This window comes from Ornithorhynchus anatinus, chromosome 6 (assembly GCF_004115215.2).
Source record: "Ornithorhynchus anatinus isolate Pmale09 chromosome 6, mOrnAna1.pri.v4, whole genome shotgun sequence".
Classification (NCBI taxonomy): Eukaryota; Metazoa; Chordata; class Mammalia; order Monotremata; family Ornithorhynchidae; genus Ornithorhynchus; species Ornithorhynchus anatinus.
The window spans coordinates 47,067,737-47,087,922 of record NC_041733.1 but is presented as its reverse complement, the minus strand read 5'-3'; the positions used below and the strand labels follow the sequence as shown (position 1 = coordinate 47,087,922).

The window sequence follows — 20,186 nt, the reverse complement described above, 5'->3', positions numbered from 1 at the left end:
CCCTCATCTGGAACGAGGGGATGGAGACCGGGGAGCCCCCTGTGGGACAGGGATCGCGTCCAACCCCATTTGCTTGTACCCACCCCAACGCTTAGTCCAGTGCCTCGCACCTAGTGAGCGCTTGGGCAAGCCCCTTAACCTCTCTGGGCCTCGGGTGCCGGTAAAATGGGTGAAGATGCCCAAGAGGGATGTCGGAAAAGGATGAAGACCGCGAGCCCCATGTGGGGCCATCTGATTACCTTGGCACATAAGTAAGCGCTTAGCCAATACCATTATTATCACTAGGGAAGCATTTATCATTAATATCAATAATGATAAATACTATTTTTTAAAAAAAGCAACCGACCGGGGCGGGGCGTGCAGGTGCAGCCCTGAATCTTCTGGGGCCCAAGAAGCTGGCTCCCCTCTCTAAACTGATCCCCCTACTACACCCCCAAATAATAAGCGCTTGACGAACCTATTATTATTAATTATTATTATTATTATTATTATTATTTCTATCACAATCCAGGAACCTGCAAGAGGGGGAGGGGGCGTCGGCCGGAGGAACAGCGCCCCTGGTGGGAAGATCCGGGGAAGCAGCGCGGCCCATTGGAGCTCTACCTGGGAGCCAGAGGACCTGGGTTCTAATTCCGCCCCGCCACTTGTCCGCAGAGACCTTGCGCGAGTCACTTCACTTCTCTGCGCCTCAGTTATAGAGGGGCAGCACGACGTAGCGGGTAGAGCCCAGGCCTGGGAGTCAGAAGGTCCTGGGTTCTAATCCCCGCCCCGCCACCCGTCTGCTGGGTGACCTGGGGCGAGTCGCTTCCCTCCTCCGGGCCTCAGTTCCCTCAACTGCAAAATGGGGACGGAGACTGGGAGCCCCACGTGGGAGAGGGACTGGGTCCAATCCCATCTGCTTGCACCCACCCCACCGCTTAGTGCACGTAGTAAGCGCTTAAATACTGTATTTATGATGATGATGATGAGTATGAAGGGGACCCCACGGCCTTGTTTAGGAAGAGCACCGGAGAGAGGAGGCGTGAGGCAGGGGGATGGCAAATTTGGGGGAGATGCGGGGGCGGGGCGTGATCGGCTCCGGCCGGAGAGACAGACCCCTCAGAGCTCAATGACGTTTTTGGAGCCTTCATTCATTCAATCCTATTGATTGACCGCATACTGTGTGCGGAGCGCTGTACTGAGCGCCTGGAGCAATCCTCTTTTCCCACTTCCCACCAACGGCGCCCCGCCCGGGGCGGTCCCAGATCCCTCCCCGGGGCTCCCAGCTACACCACCGCTCCATTAACGTCCTCCTCTTCCTCCGAGCAGGTCAGCAGATCCGCCCCGTCGACGTCCACCTCTTCCTCCGGACGGGTCAGTTCATCCACGCCGCCGTCTTCCTCTTCCTCAGAGCAGGTCAGCTCGTCGGCCCCATCCCCGTCTTTCTCTTCCTCCGACCAGGTCGGCTAGTCCACCCCCATCCGCGTCCTCCTCTTCCCCTTCCTCCGGAGCCCACGGGTTCCGCCTCCACCGCCGGCTCCAGGTTCTAGTCACCGTCCCCTCCCTCTAACCTCTCGAACCATTCCCATCCCTTTCCCCCATTCCCTTTCTCCATCCCTCCTTGGGGACTTCAACGGCCACGCACAGATGTCCCCGACCACCCTCCCGCCGCCACCGCTTCCCGCTCCTGGACGTCCGCTCGCCAACGTGGACACACGTTCCGCCTCGGCTCTAACCACCACCTGACCCCTCACGACTCCGAAATGCGACCACGACCTCCTCGCCCGCCTTCTCTCCCCCCGCAGAGACCTCCCATCTTCCGACCCCCGCCGTCTTCTCTCAAGCCGTGGTGTTCCCTTCGGCGTCCGGTCCCGGGCTCCCGTCCCTCGGTGACCAGACGGACGCCCCCTCGCCGCCGTCCTCTCGACGGTTATCAACCCTCTCCCTCCCCTATCCCTCGGTCCATCTCGTCCGGCTGACCCGCGGTCCGCCGCCTCCGCTCCCGTGCGGAGACCTGAGCGCCGCTGGCCGAAATCTAGATTCCGGGCCCACAACTTCCTCCTTGCCTGTTTCAGTAATAATTACTTAGACCATTTGTTAAGCGCTTACTATGTGCCAAGCACTGTTCTTTACCTCTGCCCGGCAAAATTATTTCTCCAGCCCTACGTACCCCGCCACGCCCATCGCCCCCTCCAGTCGTTTAACCCCCCCCCCTCGGACCCCCATCCCTCCGCCTCCCCCATCCCCCCGCGACCCGGCCGTCTATTTTATTGAGAAAATCGAAACTGTCGGGTGTCACCTCTCTCTCAAAATCTCCCCTGCCCCTTCTTCAACTCCCCCATCTTTCCCAGCAGGATCTCTAGAGAAAAATCTCCCGCCTCTCTGCGAGATCCGTCCCCTCCACCTGCATCTCTGCCATCACCCCTCCTCTTGAGGCCGTCGCGACCGCTGGGCTCTACCGACGGCTTCTGCCCCACCGCTTCCCAACACCCCCCCGTCTTCCCGGTCCTGAAAAACCCCGCTCTAGATCCCCCGGCCGCCTCCGGTGGCGGCCCCATCTCCCTCCTACCCTTCCTCTCCTCGAGTCGTCTACAGCCTCTCGTTCAGGTTCCTCTCCTCGTCCTCCATTTCGATCCGGCTTCCGTCCCCCTCGCTCGGCGGAAAGCGCCCCCTCAGAGGTGGCCGCCCCTCTCCTCCCGGCCAGACCCGACGGCCTCCGCCCCGTCCCCGTCTTCCTGGGCCTTCCATCACTCCCCCCTCCGGGAAACCAACAGACCGCCTCCCCGCTTCTAGACGGCGAGCCCGCCGCGGGCGGGGGAACGCGTCCCTTTCCCCGTCGCGTCGTCCCCTCCCGAGCGCTTCGCCCCTCGCTCCCCGGGACTCAATGGACCCCCTGCACACGAGGTGAAAAAGGCTTAAAATTCGCTTTATTGAAACCGCCGCCCCCGCCCCCCCGCCCCCGGCCTCCCCTCGGGCCTCCTCCGCGGGGCCGGGGAGGGGGGTCCCGTCCACCGCCGGGGTCGGGGGGCGGAGGGGGTGGGGAGGGGGCTTCCGGGGCCGCTCGTTCATCTGGATGGGGTCGGGGGACCTGGAGGGGGGGGGGGGGGCGGGACGCGGGGGGGCGGGTCCTCTCGACACACAAACTACGAGTTTAATGGGGGGCGGGGGGGGGGGGGGGGCCGGGGAGGAAAAGAACGAAACAAAAAAGAAATCAAAACCGGAGAGGGCCTCTACGGACCCCATCTCACCCCCGTCCTATCCGCGGGGGGTGAGGGGCGCTGCTTTCGGGGGCTAGAGCGGGTGGGGGCGGGGGTGGGCTGGTGGGGCACAGAAAGGTTGTGCAGGTGGTTCTCTTGGGGGGGCGGGGGGGGGAGGAGAGGAGGGGGCGGCGGAGGGGCCCGGGAACGCGACCCCCGGCCGTCGGGCCCTTCCTCCTCTCCGCCCCGGCCCCCTCCCCGCCCCGGGGGCCGGGGGGTCGGGGGGTCGGGCTCCGTCCCGCTAGTATCGGCGGCGCTTGGGGTCAAAGTCCCTGGCGGGGCTCCGCGGCCCGAAGCCCGGGTGCCGGCGCCCATCGGCCCCGATGCCTTCCATGGCCCCGCCCTGGCCGAAGCGCTCGTTGGGCGGCGGGGTCTGCGGGGAGGGCGGTCCGTCAGGTGGGCCGGCGCCCTCCGCCCGCCCCCCGCCCCCGCCGCCCGGCCTCCCTCCTCCCTCCCCGGCGCCCGCCCGCCGCCCCCGCTTACCATCCCCATGGCTCCGTCGGGCATCATGGGGCCGGGGGCGTTGGGGGCCCCGGCGGCCACGTTGGCGCCGCCCACGGCTCCTCGGCTGTTCATGCCCATGCCGCCTGCGGAGGCAGAGCGGGTCCGTCGGGCCCCGGGGCCGAGCGGGGCCCGCGGGGGGGGGACCGCGGACGGGACGGGGAAGGCCGGGGGGGGGCGGGGGACGGCGACGGCGGCGAGGCCGGGGAGGGGACGCGGGGACGCGGGGACGCTCCGGGGGTCGCCCCACCTCGGCCCAGGTCCCCCGCATGCGGCTCCAGGGCTCCTCTTCCAGGCGGGATGGGCAGAGAGGAGGGCAGCCGGCGGCGGCGGCGGCGGAGGGCGCTGGCCTGTGCAGGTGCGAGCCCGCCGGGGTCCAGGAGGAGGAGGAGGAGGAGGAGGCCCCCGGGGGCGGGGGGACGGGGTCCTACCTCCCATGCCCAGCTGGCTCATCCGCATCTCCTGTTCTCTCTGCAAGACGACGGCGGGAGGGGCGGGCGGGTCGGGGCCGGCCCGGACCCGCCCCCTCCTGCCCCCCGGCCCGGCCCGGCGGGCGACGGGTCCCCCCCGCCCGCGCGGGGCGCCCCGCTGCGGGGTGCCGTCCCCTCCCGAGCGCCCGGCCCCCAGACGCCCCCCGCGGAGGGCACGCGTCCGTCCGTCGCGCTCCCGTCCTCTCCGGGGCCCCCGGGGGGGCCCCCGCGCCCGCGGAGAGCGCTCCGTGGGGTCCGCCGCCCTGCCGCCCCCTCCCCGCCGCTCGATACGCACGACCCGACCGACGCGTGCCGTCCGGCGGGCGCCCCGGCTCCCCGCGCGTCCCGCCACCCCCCCCCCCCCCCCCCCGGCCCCGGGGCCCGGCCCGCCGCCCCCCTCCCCGCCTACACATCGGGGAAGTTTCCTTTGTAGCCCTCCTGCTGCCGCCTCATCAGCTCTTCCTGCTGGCGCCGGATGTCCTCGTCCCGCCGGCGGCGCTCCTCCTCCTGCCTGCGGGGGGGTCGGGGGACGGGGGAGGCGCTCAGAGGGCGGCCGGGCGCGCCGCGGGCCCGGGGGGGGGCGGACGCGGGAAGGGCGGCGGGCCGGCCGGTCACCTGAGCTCCAGCTGTTTGCGCTTCTGCACCTCCTGGTTGTGCAGCTCCTCCATCCGTCTCAGCTCCTCCTGGCGCCTCATCAGGTCTGCCAAGGGACGGGCGGGGCGGGCCCGGGGAGGCGGGGGTCGCGCTTGCCTCCCGGCCGCCCCCGCGGGCCCCCTCCCCTCCCGGGACCGCCACCTCGCGCCCCCCTTCGCTAAGCTTCTCCTCTCCGGGCGCCCGGGCCGGCCGCCGGCGGGCCGCGCGGGGGCCGGCGCTTCTCACCCCCCTTGGACGCACGAGGGCCCGAGGCGCGGGGGGGCCGGCCGCGGGTCACACGGCAGACGAGGGCGGGATCGGAACCCGCGTCCCCTGGCTCCCGAGCCACGACAGGTCCGACCGAATGGACGACGGTAGGGCCACGGAGAGACCGCGCGAGGCCGGTGCTCCGCACGGCGCGAAGCGCTCGGGTAAAGGACGAAATGAATGCAATTCCCCGCCCAGGGCCAGCTGACCGTCCGGCGGGGGAGGCGGACGTCCACGCCGATCCACAAATAACCGATTACGGGCAGGCGCCGGACGGAGCGCTTGGGAGAGCACGGGCAGACCCGACTCGGCCAACACGCTCCCCGCCCGCAATCCACCGAAGGGATTTACTGAGCGCGCGCTCCCCGTGCGCACAGCGCCCGACTCAACGCTTGGGACGGCACAACAGAGTAACCGGAACATCCGTCGGGCGCTTACTGCGTGCCGGACGCCGTGCCCGGCGTCCGGGGGGGGGGGGTCCGAGCGCGTCGGGTCGGCCGCGGTCCCCGTCCCACCTGGGGCTCGCGGTTTCCATCTCCCTCTTCCAGATGAGGGAACCGAGGCCCGGAGAAGTCAAGCGACGGGTCCGAGGTCACACAGCGGGCAGGCGGCGGAGCCGGGAGAGGAGCGGCGCGGCTCGGGGGAACGAGGCCGGGCTCGGGAGCCCGAGCTCGCGGGTCCGAACCCCCGGCTCCGTCACTCGTCGGCTGTGTGACCTTGGGCCAACCGCCTCACTTCTCTGGGCCTCGGTTCCCTCATCTGGAAAATGGGGATGAAGAGTACGAGCCCCACGGGGACAGCCCGTATCGCCCGCTGCTCGGAACGCGTGTTCGTACAAGGTCAGTGCTTAACGAACGCCATCGTTATCGTATTACAACACAGCCAAGCTGGCAGACGCGTTCCCTCCCGATAAGCGTCGTGACTTACTGATCGGCGACCGGGCGCAGAACGCCGGGCGGAGCGCTCGGTAGAGTCCGGCGGAGGGGACGGACACGTTCCCTTCCCACAACCGGCGGTATTTACCGAGCGCCCGCCGAGGGCAGCAACACCGTACTAAGCGCTTGGGCGACGCGACGCGACGGAACCGGCAGACGCTTCCCCGCCCTCCATCCATCGACGGAATCGCCGCGGGCTCGCCCTACGCTGAGCCCTGGACCGGGCTCTTGGGGGAGGCAGCGTGCCTCGGCGGGTGGAGCGCGGGCTGGGGAGTCAGAGGTCGCGGGTTCTAATCCCGCCACGGCCCCTTAGCCGCCGCCCGACTCCGGGCAAGTCGCTTCACTTCTCCGGGCCTCGGCGACCTCATCTGTCAAAGGGGGGTGGAGACGGCGAGCCCCGTGTCCCTCCCCGGCGCTCCCAACGGTGTTCGGCACATAGCGGGCGCTTAACGGATACCGTCGTCGTTCTCCTCCGGGCTACGGTACGGGCCGGGAATAAGACCACGAGCCCCCGGGGGGGGGGACGTCGACCGGGTCCAACTCCCTCCTCTCGGCTCTCTCCCCCGGCCCGGTACAGCGCCTGCCACCTAACGGACGCTCAACCGACACCGTAAAACCCAAACCGAACGGCGGCGTGCCGCCGCGGCGAGACCCCGGGCCCGGGTTCCCGTCCCGGCTCCGCCGCGCCACCTCGGCCGAGTCGCTTCCCGTCTCTGACCCTCGGTCCCCTCGTCTGTAAAACGGGGACGGAGAGCGCGAGCCCCACGGGGGGACGGGGGGACGGGGACGGGGACGCCGACCGCGTCCAACCCCGCTCGCTCGGACCCACCCCGGCGCCCGGTAAGCGCTCAGCGGATCCCGCCGTTGCCGCCGACCCCGTGCTCGGCGCGGAGTCCCGTGCGCGGCCCGGCGGAGAGCGCCCGGGCTCGGGGGCCGGAGGGTCGTGGGTTCTCATCCCGGCCCTGCCGCGTGACCTGGGGCAAGCCCCTCGACTCCTCCGCGCCTCAGTGACCTCGTCCGGCAGAGGGGCCCCACGGGGGACGACCCCGGGGCTCTGGACGGCGCCCGGCGGACGCCGCCGTGGGTTTCTCGGGCGGGGCGGGCCGGCCGGCGACTCACCCTGCCGCATGAGCATGACCTGGTGCTCGTGGCGGGCCGTCTCCATCTCCATCTCCAGCTTCTCGCGGGCCTCCTTGATGTTCCGGTCCACCTGGTCCTGCTGCTGCTTCTCCATCTCGATCAGCGCCTTCCAGCGCATGGCGTACTCGTACTCGAACGAGCCGGGCTGGGCGAAGCGGGGCGGCTGCTCTCGCTCCCTGGAGGGGGGGGCAGGCGCGGAGGCCGCTTGGCTCTGGGGGGGCCCCGCGGGGCGCGGGCGGGGAGGGGCGCCGCCCCCGGCCTCGGTCCCGCCGGGGGACGTCCGACGGCGAGCCGGGGCCTTCGGCCGGGCCGGGCCGGGCCGGGGGGCCCCGACCGTCGGGCGCGGCGCGGGGCACACGGTGAGCGCTCGGTGCGTGCCGCCGACGGGCTCGGAGGCGGCTCCCCCCCACCCCCGGGGGAGGGTGCGTGTGTTTGGGAGGGTCCCTGCTGGGGGGCGGCGGAAGGAGGGAAGCAAGGGTGGGAGAAAGCGAGAGAAAGGGGAGGAAGGAGGAGAAAGGGTGAGAAGGAGAGAAGGGAAGGAAGGGAAAAGGGGGGAAAAGGAGGAGGGAAGGGGGGAAAAGGAGGAGGGAAGGAAGGGAAAAGGGGGGAAAAGGAGGAGGGAAGGAAGGAGGGAGAAAGGGGGAGGAGAGAGGGAAGGAAGGAGAGAGAAAAGGAAGATAAAAGCAGGGGGAGAAAGGGAAGGAAGGAGGGGGGGGAGGGATGGAAGGAGAAAGGGGAGAGAAGGGAAGGAAGGAAAGGGGGAGAAAGGGAAGGAGGGGAAAAGGGAGAGAAAAGGAAGGAGGAAGGAAGGGAGAGAAAAGGGAGAAAGAGAAGGAAGGGGGGGAGGGAGAGAAGGGAAGGAAACAAAGAAGGAGGAGAGAAGGAAGGAGGGAGAAAAGGGGAAGCGGGAAAGGAAGGAGGGAGAAAGGGAGAGAAAAGGAAGGAGAAAGGGGAAGAGGGGAGAGGAAGGAAAAGGGGGAGATAAAGGAAGGAAGGAAGGAAGGAAGGAAGGAGGGAGAAAGGGAAGGAAAGAGGGAGGGAGAAAGAGGAGGAGGGGAGGGAAGGGAGGAAGAGGTGGGAGGAAGGAGGGAAGAGGTGGGCAAAGAGGGAGGGGGAGAGGAATAAAACGGGAGAAGGAACAGCCGTCAAGTCCCCGTGAGGCTCCGTGCCCCCTGGGGGTCGGCGGGGGTCCGTCCCCCCCCCCGGCGGGGCTCCCCCTCCCAGCCGCCCCTCCGCCGCCCCACCCCCCCGCCCCGGCACCTACTTGTGAAACTGTTGGTTCTTTATGACCAGCTTCTCGGGCAGCCCCTCCTCATCGTCCAGCTGGTCCATCGGCTCCACCGTCACCGGCCGGGGGAACCTGGCGGGGGGGAGAGGACCACGGGAAGTGGGCCTCCGGGACGCCCGCCGTAGTCCCTCCCCCCCGTCCCGGCGTCCGCCACGGCGCCCGGCGCCCAGCGGGCCTCCACTAGATCCCGCCGACCGCGGCGCCGGCCGCCGCCCACCCCGTCCTCAAGGGAGACGGACGGCCCCGCTCCGTTCGCTCGGTCGTCTTTCCGAGGGCTCACCGTGCGCGAAGCACCGGACTGGGCACCGGGGAGAGGACGATTACGACACTAAACGGCCACGCTCCTCGCCCGCGACCATCTTACCGGTCTCCCGCCGGCCACCCGCCCTTCGAGGGAAGGGGAGGAAGGGAAAGAGAGGGAGGGAGGGAAGAAAAAGGGAGAAAGGGAGGCAGAGAGGGGAAGGGACAGAGAAAGAGGGGGGAAAGACAAGAGGAGAGAGAAGGGAGACAGACGCTACACCGTGAGCTTGTCGTGGGCAGGGAACGGGTCTGTACGTTGTTCTTTTCTCCTCTCCCAAGCGCTCGGTGCGGCGCTCTGCACCCGGCTGGCGCTCAATAAATACCGCCGAAGGAATGAACGGAGAGAAAAGGGCAGAGAGAGAGAGAGAGGGAAAGCGAGAGGGATGACGAGGAAGAGAGGGGGATGAAGAGAGAGGCAGAGAGACAGGAAGGGAGAGGGAGGGAGGGAGACAGAGATAATGAGAGACGGGGGAGGGAGAAAAAGGGAGAAAGGCAGAGAGATGAAGAGGAAGAGAGAGGCGGAGAGAGACGGCGACACAAGGAGACAGAGATACACGGAGATGGGGTGGGAGAGAGAGGGAGAAAGGAAGAGAGATGAAGAGGGAGAGAGAGACGCAGAGAGAGACGGAGACACAAGGAGACAGAGATACACAGAGATGGGGTGGGAGAGAGAGGGAGAAAGGAAGAGAGATGAAGAGGGAGAGAGAGACGGAGACACAGAGATACAGAGGGACGGGGGAAGGAGAGGGAGAAAGGAAGAGAGATGAAGAGGGAGAGAGAGACAGGGGAGGACGAGAGAGGGAGAAAGGAAGAGATGAAGAGGAAGAGAAGGAGGGAGGGACAGAGACACAGAAAGAAAGGGAGAGAGAAGGAGAAAGGACGAGAGATGAAGAGGAAGAGAGAGAGAGACAGAGAGACGGGGAGGGAGACAGAGGGAGAAGGGAAGAGAGATGAAGAGGAAGAGAGGGAGGGACACACAGAGAGACAGAAGTAATGAGACACAGAAGGGGGAGGGGGAGGGGGAGGGAGGAAGGGAGAGAGATGAAGAGGAAGAGAGACGGAGACACAGAGAGACAGGGAGAAGGGAGAGAGAGGGAGAAAGGGCGAGAGATGAAGAGACGGAGACAGGGAGAGAGCGGGAGGGAGGGCGGCGGCGGCCACTCACGAGGTGAGCAGGAAGGAGCCCTCGCTGCAGCGGTCGAGGGCCTTGCGGGCGGCGGGCTTGCCGGAGAACTCGACGATGCCCTTCCCCGAGGGCCGGCCGCGGTCGTCGACGATGACCACGGCGCGCTCCACCTGGCCGAAGACGGAGAAGGCCTCCTCCAGCAGCTCGTTGGACACGAACTGGGGCAGGTTCCGCACGGTGAGCGAGGCGCTGTGGCAGGCGAAGCGCACCCGCAGCTGCTTGCCGCGCAGCGGCATGTTGTCCAGCTCCACCTTGGCGATCTCCGCCAGCGTCCGCGTCTCCTGCGGGGGGGGGGGGGAGGGGACGGACACGGGGGCGGGGGGGGGGGTCAGCCCGCGCGCGGCCCCGCTCTCCCCCGCCCCCGCCTGCGCTTCGCCCCGCCCCTCCCCGCCCCCCGACACTTGACGAAGGCGCCATCTGTCCGGCGCCCGCTACGTGCCGGGCCCGCTTCTAAGCGCTGGGGGAGATACAAGGTCGTCGGGTCGTCTTCACCCCCATTTCGCAGATGAGGGAACGGAGGCAGGGAAGTTAAGGGGCCGGCCCGGGGTCAGGCGGCGGACCGCACACGTCCACGTCCAGGGCCCGCCTCCTCCCGGAGGCCTTCCCCGCCCGAGCCCCCCGCTTCTCCTCATCTCCCCCTCCCTCCCGCGTCCCCCCGACTTTCGCCCCCTCCCTCCGTCCCCCCGTCCCGGCCCCGCACCCCCTACGGCCCCCTCCCTCCTTTCTTTCTCTCTTCCCGCCCCCCTCTAGACTCTCGGCTCCCTGCGGGCGGCCAAGGGGTCTGTTTACTGTCCCACCAACCTCTCCCGAGCGCTCGGCACGGTGCTCTGCACACACCGAGCGCTCAATAAATACCGCCCACTACCTCCGTCGAGGCCCCTCTGGACCGCCGGCGGGGCGGAGGGACGGGTCTGTTTCAACCGTCCCCCGCCGAGCGCCGAGTCCAGCGCTCCGCACGAGGCCGGCGCGCTCCGTCGGTATCCCCGACGGACCGACGGCGAGCAGGGGACGCGTCTACCCAGTCCGAGGGGTTAGTCCGGTGCTCGGCCCGCCGTCGGCGCTGCGTAGATAGCGTCGCGGGGCAGCTGACGCGACCCGGGGAGGCGGCGCGGCGGCCGCAGCCCGGGCGCCGGAAGGTCGCCGGTTCCAATCCCCGCCCCGCCGGCCGCGTGACCTTAGGCGGGTGGCTTCTCCGGGCCTCGGTTCCCTCAGGCGGCCGACGGGGATCGGGACCGCGCCTCGGCTCGTCGGCTCCGATCCACCCCGGCGCTTAGGACGGGGCTCGGCGCACGGTGAGCACTGGGGCGCTCCCCTGGACGACCCTCCCCCGTCTCGCTCTTTCCCCAGCGTTTCGCCCGGGGCCGAGCGCTCCGTAAATACGACCCTAACGCCCCCCCCGCCCCCCCACCAGCCGGGCGGATGAGCCGGGGGCGGGGAAGGCGTCGCCCGGCCAGCGCCGCCGCACGCGCGCGGGGGCGGGCGCCGCTCACCAGGCGGATGAAGCCGAAGCCCTTGTCCTTGTGGATGAAGACCTCGCCGGCCTTGCCGTACTTCTCGAAGAGCTTGCGCATCTCCTCCTCCGTGATGTCCGGCGGCAGGTTGCCGACGAAGAGGCGGCTGCGCTGGGTGAAGGTCTTCTCCCCCGGCTTCCGGAAGTTCTTCAGGTCCACGGTCAGCCCCTCGTCCGACGGGAACAGGGTGCACAGACGCTCTGCCCGCGGGGAGGACGAGGTCCGGCCCGTTGCGGCGGCGGCGCCGTCTCCGCGCCCCCGGACCGCCCCCGCCCCGGGGCCCGGGAGGCGGCGGGTTCTGATCCCGGCGCCGCCGCCCGCGGGCCGGGCGGCCTCGGGCCCTTCGCTCCCCGGGGCCTCGGTGACCTCATCTGGAAAGTGGGGACTGTAACCCGATCCCCTCCTGTCTCCCCCGGGCTCGGAACGGTGTTCTGCGCGCGGTAGGCGCTCGTCATTTTTCCAACCGGAGCGGCAAGCCTTAGTAATCATTATGACGAGATCAATGAGGGCATTTGCTAAGCGCTCACTATGTGCCAGGCGCTGCTGGGGAGATAGGTCGACGAGGTTGGACACAGTCCCCGTCCCCCTCGGGGCTCACGCTCTTCATCCCCGTTCCGTAATAATGATACCACCAATGGTTATTATTACGGCATTCGTTAGGCGCTGTGGGCCCAGCACCGCCTTTTTTCTCTCTTTTTATGCCGTTAAGCGCTTACTACGTGCAAAGCACTGTTCTGGACGCTGGAGTGGAGACGAGGGAATCGGGTTGGACAGAGTCCCCGTCCCTCACGGGGCTCGCACCCTTAATCCCCATTTCATCGTCATCATGATTCCGGTGTTCGCTAAGCCCTCACTGGGTGCCAAGCGCTTTTTTCTGGGTTTTTTTTACCGTGTCTGTTAAGCGCTCACTATGTTCTAAGCGCCGGGGTAGATACAAGGTCATCGGGTGGGACCCGATCCCGGTCCCCCGTGGGGTTCCCGGTCTCCATCCCCATTTTCCGGAGGCGGGAACCGAGGCCCAGAGAAGTGAAGCGACCGGCCCGCGGTCACCCGGCAGATGAACGGCCGGGGCGGGATTAGAACCCACATCCTCGGCCGCCCGGGCCCGGACTCTTTCCGCCGGGCCCCGCTGCGTCTCCGCCGCGAGCCCCGTGTGCGCGGAGCACCGGGCCGAGCGCTTGGGAAAGGGCAAGGGACGGTGACGTTCCCCGCCCGGGGCCGAGCTCGCGGTGCCCGCCTCTCCTACGGGCGGGGAAACTGAGGCCCGGGGCCGCTCTGCGGCGCCCAACTCTCCCGAGGGCCGGCTGCGGCGCGCGGTACGGTCGACGGCCTCCCGCCCGGCGGTGCTCGGCGGGCGGCGAGCGCCCCGTAAATCCCGGGGACCCGTCGGCGGGCTCCGGGAGCCCCCTCCCGCCCCGGGGTGGACGCCCCCGTCCCGCCCTCGAACCCGGGCCCTCCCTCGAACCCGGGCCCGCCCCGCTCACTCTGGCTGTTGGCCTGCTGCCCGTTGGCCGGCATGGGGGGCTGGTGGTGCAGCTTGCGGGGGGCGTGGTTCTGCTTCTCCGGGTTAAAGCCTTTACCGCCCTGCATCTTGGCACCCTGCGGAGACAGATCCGTCAGCGGGGGCTACTTACGCGGCGCTCCCCGCGGGCGGGGCGCCGGGCCCGCCGCTCGGGACCGAGGCCGGCCGGGTCTCCGTCCGCTCGTCCTCATCGCGCGCCGAAGCCCTCGGGAGGGGCCGCGACGACGGTCGACGGTGACGTCCCCTACCTAGGGGAGCGGCGCGGCGGGAAGAGCCCGGGCCGGGGAGTCAGAGGTCCCGGGTTCTAATCCCCCGTCCGCCACGTGCCCGCCGGGTGACCCGGGGCCAGTCGCCTCTCTTCTCTCGGCCGCAGTCACCTCATCTGTCGGATGGGGATGGAGACCGTGAGCCCCACGGGGGACGACCCGAGGACCCTGGATCTCGCCCGGCGCTTACGACGGTGCTCGGCACGTAGTAAGCGCTCAACAAATGCCATCGTTATCATCGCTACTCTCACTACGTAGTTTACCACTATTACGATTCCTATAGCGTCACTGTCATGACCCACCCGAGCCGACAGCCAGGAGCGGGCGGGACCGACTTCGGGACAAATGAAGACAAATGATAGTCGTCACCCTAATTAATGAGGCCACCTAATAATGATAACGTTGGTGTCTGCCGAGCGCTTACTACGTGCGGAGCGCCCGTTCTAAGCGCTGGGGGAGACGCCGGGGAAATCAGGCTGTCCCACGTGGGGCTCACGGTCTCGATCCTCATTTCGCAGAGGAGGTCACTGAGGCCCGGGGAAGTGAAGGGACTCGCCCCCAGTCCCACAGCTGACAAGTGGCAGAGCTGGGATTCGAACTCATGACCTCGGACTCCAAAGCCCACGCTCTTTCCACCGGGCCACGCCGCTTCTCTGCTGAGCGCTTACGATGCGCCGGGCACCGTACCGAGCGCTGGGGTGGATCCAGGCGGCATCGGGTGGGTCCCGGTCCCCGTCCCCCGTGGGGCTCCGGGGCTCCACCCCCATTTTCCGGAGGAGGGAACCGAGGCCCGGAGAAGGGAAGCGACTCGCCCAAGGTCACCCGGCAGACGGGCGGCGGAGCCGGGATCGGAACCCGGGGCCCGGGCTCTACCCACTGGGCCACGCTGCCCCTCGGTCGGGGAATCGCCGCCCGTCCGGTGCGTGACCTCGGACCGGTCACTTCCCTTCCCTGGGCCTCGGTTCCCTCCTCCGGAAAACGGGAATGAAGACCGTGAGCCTCACGGGGGACCACCTGGGGATCCGGTACCTACCCCAGCGTTTAGAACGGTGCTTGGCACATAATAAGCGCTCAACAAATACGCCACTTCACTTCTCTGGGCCTCAGTTCCCTCATCTGTCAAATGGGGATGAAGACCGTGAGCCCCACGTGGGACGACCCGATTCCCCCGTGTCTCCCCCAGCGCTTAGAACGGCGCTCTGCACATAGTAAGCGCTCGGCCAATACCCACATTATTAACCGTCACCGAGGCCAGCGGAGCATCCAGCCCGCCCGGGCTATTGTTCGAGCGCCGGCCGTGTGCACGGCGCCGCCCTGAGCGCTTGGGCGAGCGCTTGGGCGAGCGCACGTCTCCCGCCCTCCAGGAGCTCCCGGGTCCAGAGGGGAATCGGGCCTCGGCCAAGCCCGTCGGCGGGCGGGGACCGTCTCCGTCCGGGGCCGGATCGTCCATTCCGAGCGCTCAGTACAGCGCTCTGCACACGGTGAGCGCTCAGTAAACGCCACCGGACGCACGACGTGTCGACGGGGAGGTCGAGGATGCGCCACGGACGCCACCGGCCCCTCCGAGCCGAGCCCGGGCGGAAGGAACGGTAGCCGGGGTTTCGGCGAGGCGCTTACCGAGCAGCGAGCTCCGTACTAAGCGCCGGCGGGGAGACCGCCGCTCGCCGCCACGGGCGAAGCGACCCATCCCAGGTCACACGCAGAAGCGGCGTGGAGCCGGGGCGGTCGCTTCTCTGGGCCTCGGTTTCCTCCTCCTCCTGCCGGCCCTCGAGGCTTCAACCCCCATTTCGCGGAGGAGGAAACTGAGACCCGGAGAAGGGACCCGCTCAAGGTCCCCCAGCGCAGCCGGGATCCGAACCCGGGACCCCGGGAGGCCCGGGCGGGCCGAGCCAAGAAACCTTCGGCCTCGTCCTTCGGGCCCCCCGCCCGCCCGGGGGCACTGGGGAGACGCCCCAAGCCTCGTCCGACCGAGGAGCCGCCGCTCCCGGCCCGGGGGAGAAGCCATCCTATTTACTGAGCGCCGACTGGGTCGCGCTGCGGCTCAACGCTTGGGAGAGACGTCAGTCCCTGTTTACTGAGCGCTTACGGGTGCGCAACACTCTACCGGGCGCTTGGGAGGGACCCGTCAATTCTATCTACTGAGCGCTCACTGTGTGCCCGGCACTGGGACTAAACATCGGGAGGGTCGTCGATCGTATCTACCGGGCGCTTACTGGGTGCAGAGCACTGGACGAGTCAGTCCGGCGTACTTACCGAGCGCTCACTGTGTGCAGAACGCTGGACCAGGCCCTCGGGAGAGTCCCGTCGGGCCTATTTACCGCGGACCCGGGGGCAGAGAACCCTACCAAGTACCTGCGAGAGTTCCTCCGTCGTGTTGAGCGCTGACCACGTGCAGGGCACTGTACTAAGCGCTCGGGAGAGGAGGTTGGGGCACCGGACGGACACATTCCCTGCCCGCACCGAGCTGGCGGGTCCAGAGGGGCGAGGAGACGGACATGACGGCAGACGCCGCGGCAGGCAGGGAACGTTGCCGCCGAGCCTGTCGCTCGGCCCTCTCCCGAGCGCTCGGCGCAGTGCTCTGAGCGCAGAAAGCGCTCCATAAACGCTCCCCGTCGACGGGGGGGGGGGGGCCGGGGAGGCCGCTCCCCCTGGGCCGAGCACGCTCGTCCTAATGACGACGGTCCCATCGGAGCGCCTACTATGCGCCAAGCGCTGGGGGGGGGCGGAGAGACGAGGGGCAGCGTGGCTCCGTGGAAAGAGCCCCGGGGGCCGGGGAGTCGGAGGTCCTGGGTTCTGATCCCGGCTCCGCCGTCCCCCAGCTGGGGGGGGGCTCTGGGCCAGTCGCTTCGCTTCTCTGTGCCTCGGTTTCCTCATCTGGAAAACGGGGATTAAGACGGGGAGCCCCAACGGGGGAACGGCCCGATGGCCTACTATCTCCCCCGGCGCTCAGTACAGCGCCCGGCACCTAATAAGCCTTTAGCGGACGCCACAATTACCGTAATTATGAAGGACCGTGAGCCCCACGTGGGACACGCATCGTGCCCAACTCGGGGTTCCTCCACCCGCCCCCGCGCTTAGTACGGCGCCTGGAGCGTAACGGACGCTTCAACACCACAGTTATTAATATTACTGCCACTGAAGACCGTGAGCCCCAAGTGGGACGTGGATCGGGTCCGCGCCCATTCCCCCGGCCCGCCCCAGCGCTTAGTACGGTGCCTGGCACATAGTAGGCACCTCCCAAATACCACCTTATCATCGATAACACCATTATTAGCGGTATTAAAGACCGTGGGCCCCAAGTGGGACGTGGGCAGCGTCCGCCCCGATCCCCCCCCACCGCCCGGCACGGTGCCCGGCGCGTAGTGAGCGCCTCCAAAATATCACATCATCGACATACCCCAGTTACCGTTACCGTTAAAGCCCGGGAGCCCCGAGAGGGACACGGACTGTGTCCGCCCCGGTTCCCCCAGCGTCTAGCACGGCGCCCGGCACCTCAGAGCCTCCTAAATAATAACAGCGTCGGTATCCGTTAAGCGCTTACTATGTGCGGAGCACTGTTCTAAGCGCCGGGGGAGACACGGGGGAAATACCACGTAATTGTCAGAACGCGATTATTATTAGCTTTAACGACACCGAGCCCCGCGTGGGACGTGGACAGCGTCCACCCCGATCCCCCTGCCGCTTAGCACGGTGCCTGCCGCGTAGTGAGCGCCTCCCACAGAGACTATTAACATTATCCCACCATTATCATTAGCATTAAAGACCCTGAGCCCCATGTGGGACGCGGACCGTGTCCTCCCCGATTCCCCCGGCGCTTAGCACGGCGCCGCCTCCATAGTAAGCGCCTCCTACAGACCACGTAATTATCATAACGTAATCACTATCAGTATTGCAGACCGTGAGCCCCACGTGGGACGTGGACAGCGTCCACGCCGGTTCCCCCGGCGCCCAGCACAGCGCCCGCCACATAGTAAGCGCCTCCCATGTAGATTGTTAACACTATCACGCTATTATTAGTACTATTAAAGATTGTGAGCGCCACGTGGGACGTGGACAGTGTCCACCCAGATGCCCCCCCCCCCCCGCCGCTTAGCACGGCGCCTGCCACATAGTAAGCGCCTCCCGTAGAGACTTCTATCATCATCACACCGTTATTTTTCGTATTAAAGACCCCCCCCAGCGCCACGTGGGGTGTGGACAGTGTGGACGCTGATTCCCCCATCGCTCAGCACAGTGTCTCCCCCCCGGTAAGCGCCTCCCATCGAGATTAACAACATTATCACACCTTTATTTTTAACATTAAAGACCCTGAGCGCCAAGGGGGACGTGGACAGTGTCCTCCCGCTTCTCCCACCGCTTAGCACAGTGTCTCCTTCTCTAGTAAGCACCTCCTTGAGAGACGAACGACGTTATCCCGCCGTTATTTTTAGTATTAAAGACCCTGAGCCCTACGTGGGACGTGGACAGCGTCCACCCCGCTTCCCCCGGCGTCCAACACGGTGCCTCCTCCGTAGTAAGCGCCTCCCATAGAGATCATTAACACGATCACACCATTATTTCTCGTATTAAAGACCCCGAGGGCCACGTGGGACGTGAACCGTGTCCCCTCTTGCTGCCCCCAGCGTCTAGCACGGTGCCTCCTCCGTAGTAAGCGCCTCCCATAGAGATGATTAACGTTATCGCACCCTTATTTTTCATATTAAAGACCCCGAGCCCCTCGGGGGACATGCAATGAGGACCCCCCGCTTCCCCCGGCGTCTAGCACGGTAGGAAGCGCTTCCTATAGAGATGATTACCGCTATCACACCCCGATTTTTGATATTAAAGCCCCTGAGCCCCTTGGGGGCCATGCACCGTGTCCCCCCCGCTTCCCCCAGCGTCTAGCACGGTGTCTCCTCCGTAGTAGGCCCCTCCCAAAGAGATGATTAGCACTATCACACCCTGGTTTTTGACATTAAAGCCGCTGAGCCCCTTGGGGGACACGAACCGTGTCCCCCCCGCTTTCCCAGCGTCTAGCACGGTGTCTCCTCCGTAGTAGGCGCCTCCCAAAGAGACGATTACCACTATCACGCTATCATTTTTGATATTAAAGACCCTGAGCCCCTTGGGGGACATGCACCGTGTCCTCCCCGCTTCCCCAGCGTCTAGCACGGTGTCTCCTCCGTAGTAGGCGCCTCTCAGAGAGATGATTACCACTATCATGCAATTATTTTTGATATTAACGCCCCTGAGCCCCTTGGGGGCCATGCACCGTGTCCCCCCCCGCTGGCCGCAGCGTCTAACATAGTGCCTCCTCTGTAGTAATCGCTTCCTATAGAAATGATTACCACTATCACGCTATTTTTGATATTAAAGCCCCTGAGCCCCTTGGGGGACACGAACCGTGTCCCCCCCGCTTTCCCAGCATCTAGCACAGTGTCTCCTCCGTAGTAGGCGCCTCCCAAAGAGACGGTTACCACTATCACGCTATTATTTTTGATATTAAAGCCCCTGAGCCCCTCGGGGGCCATGCACCGTGTCCCCCTCGCTTCCTCAGCGTCTAGTATAGTGTCTCCTCCGTAGTAAGCGCCTCCCAAAGAGATGATTAGCACTATCACACCCTGATTTTTGACATTAAAGCCCCTGAGCCCCTCGGGGACACGAACCGTGTCCCCCCCCGCTTCCCCAGCGTCTAGCACAGAGTCTCCTCCGTAGTAGGCGCCTCCCAAAGAGATGATTACCCCTATCACACCCTTATTTTCGATATTAAATCCCCTGAGCCCCTCGGGGGACACGAACCGTGTCCCCCCCCGCTTCCCCAGCGTCTAGCACAGTGTCTCCTCCGTAGTAGGCGCCTCCCAAAGAGATGATTACCCCTATCACACCCTTATTTTCGATATTAAATCTCCTGAGCCCCTCGGGGGACACGAACCGTGTCCCCCCCCCGCTTCCCCAGCGTCTAGCATAGTGTCTCCTCCGTAGTAGGCGCCTCCCAGAGAGACGATTAGCCCTATCACAGCCTTATTTTCGATATTAAAGCCCCTGAGCCCCTCGGGGGCCATGCACCGTGTCCCCCCCCCGCTTCCCCCAGCGTCTAGCACGGTGCCTCCTCCGTAGTAGGCGCCTCCCCTAGAGGATTATCACCATCACACCCTTATTTTGGATATTAAGGCTCCTGAGCGCCCAGTGCCGCCCCCCCCCCGCCGGCCGCAGCGCCCAGCACGGCGCCCCCTCCGTACTAGGCGCCCTCCCCCCCTCCCAACAAGGGCGGCCGGCGCTCGGCGCAGCGTTTAGCACCTCGTGAGCGCCCCTCCCGTCGGAAGGGGAGGGGGAAACTGAGGCAGGGGGGGAGGGGCGTCCCGCACCCACCCGCGCGCCTCACGCACCGCCGACACCGACGCCGCCTCCGCCGCCGCCGCCGCCCGAGGCCCAGCGCCGCGCGGCCTCGCCCGACCCGAGAAAAGAGCGCGCGGCCGCCGGAAGTGCGCAACCTACCCCCGCCTCCCCCGCGCCCCATTGGCCGGCGCCGCCGCCCGTCCCCGCGCCCCCGACGCCCATTGGCCGCCGCCCGCCGCCGGCCCCGCCCCCTCCCCCGACCAGCACGTTCGGCTGAGGCGCGGAGGGGGACAAAGAGCGGGCGGGGGGCGGGCGGCCGGCGCTGCTGCGCCTGCGCGGGGGCGGCCGCGCGGGACGGGGGCGGCCGCGCATGCGCCGGGGCCCTCGTGCGGCGGAGGCCCCGCCAGCCTGGCGGCGCGCATGCGCACGGGGGCCGGCCCCAGCCGAGGCGCGGGGCGGGGGGGGGAGGGGGGCGCTCTCTTCCCGGCCCGCACGTTGTGCTAAGCGCTCAGGCGGGGGGAGGGGAAAAGGGGATCCTCAAGTCGTCCCTGGGGGGGGCTCACAGACCTAGATGAGGGAGAAGGGACAGTGAAATCCCCATTTTGCAGAGGAGGGA

The 20,186-nt window shown here is 67.1% G+C and overlaps 1 protein-coding gene across 4 annotated transcripts; it reads right to left on the bottom strand.

Annotated features, from left to right (window-relative positions):
* Nucleotides 1–3,449: 3,449 nt before the first annotated feature.
* NONO (non-POU domain containing octamer binding) lies at nt 3,450–19,654 on the bottom strand. 4 transcript variants are annotated; one of them, XM_029067792.2, is made up of 11 exons: nt 19,621–19,654; nt 12,952–13,066; nt 11,447–11,667; nt 9,936–10,237; nt 8,447–8,542; nt 7,162–7,358; nt 4,823–4,907; nt 4,617–4,718; nt 4,169–4,209; nt 3,720–3,823; nt 3,450–3,609 (listed from the first exon to the last, which is right to left on the bottom strand). In XM_029067792.2, the coding sequence occupies exons 2-11, from the start codon at nt 13,055–13,057 to the stop codon at nt 3,478–3,480; spliced, it is 1,386 nt and encodes a 461-aa protein (XP_028923625.1). In that variant the 5' UTR covers nt 13,058–13,066; nt 19,621–19,654; the 3' UTR covers nt 3,450–3,477. The 4 variants fall into 4 exon arrangements, with proteins under 4 accessions (XP_028923625.1, XP_028923620.1, XP_028923622.1 ...); XM_029067787.2 differs by having other exon boundaries at nt 3,455–3,609; nt 3,988–4,209; XM_029067789.2 differs by having other exon boundaries at nt 3,455–3,609; nt 3,988–4,209; nt 19,604–19,636.
* Nucleotides 19,655–20,186: the final 532 nt, after the last annotated feature.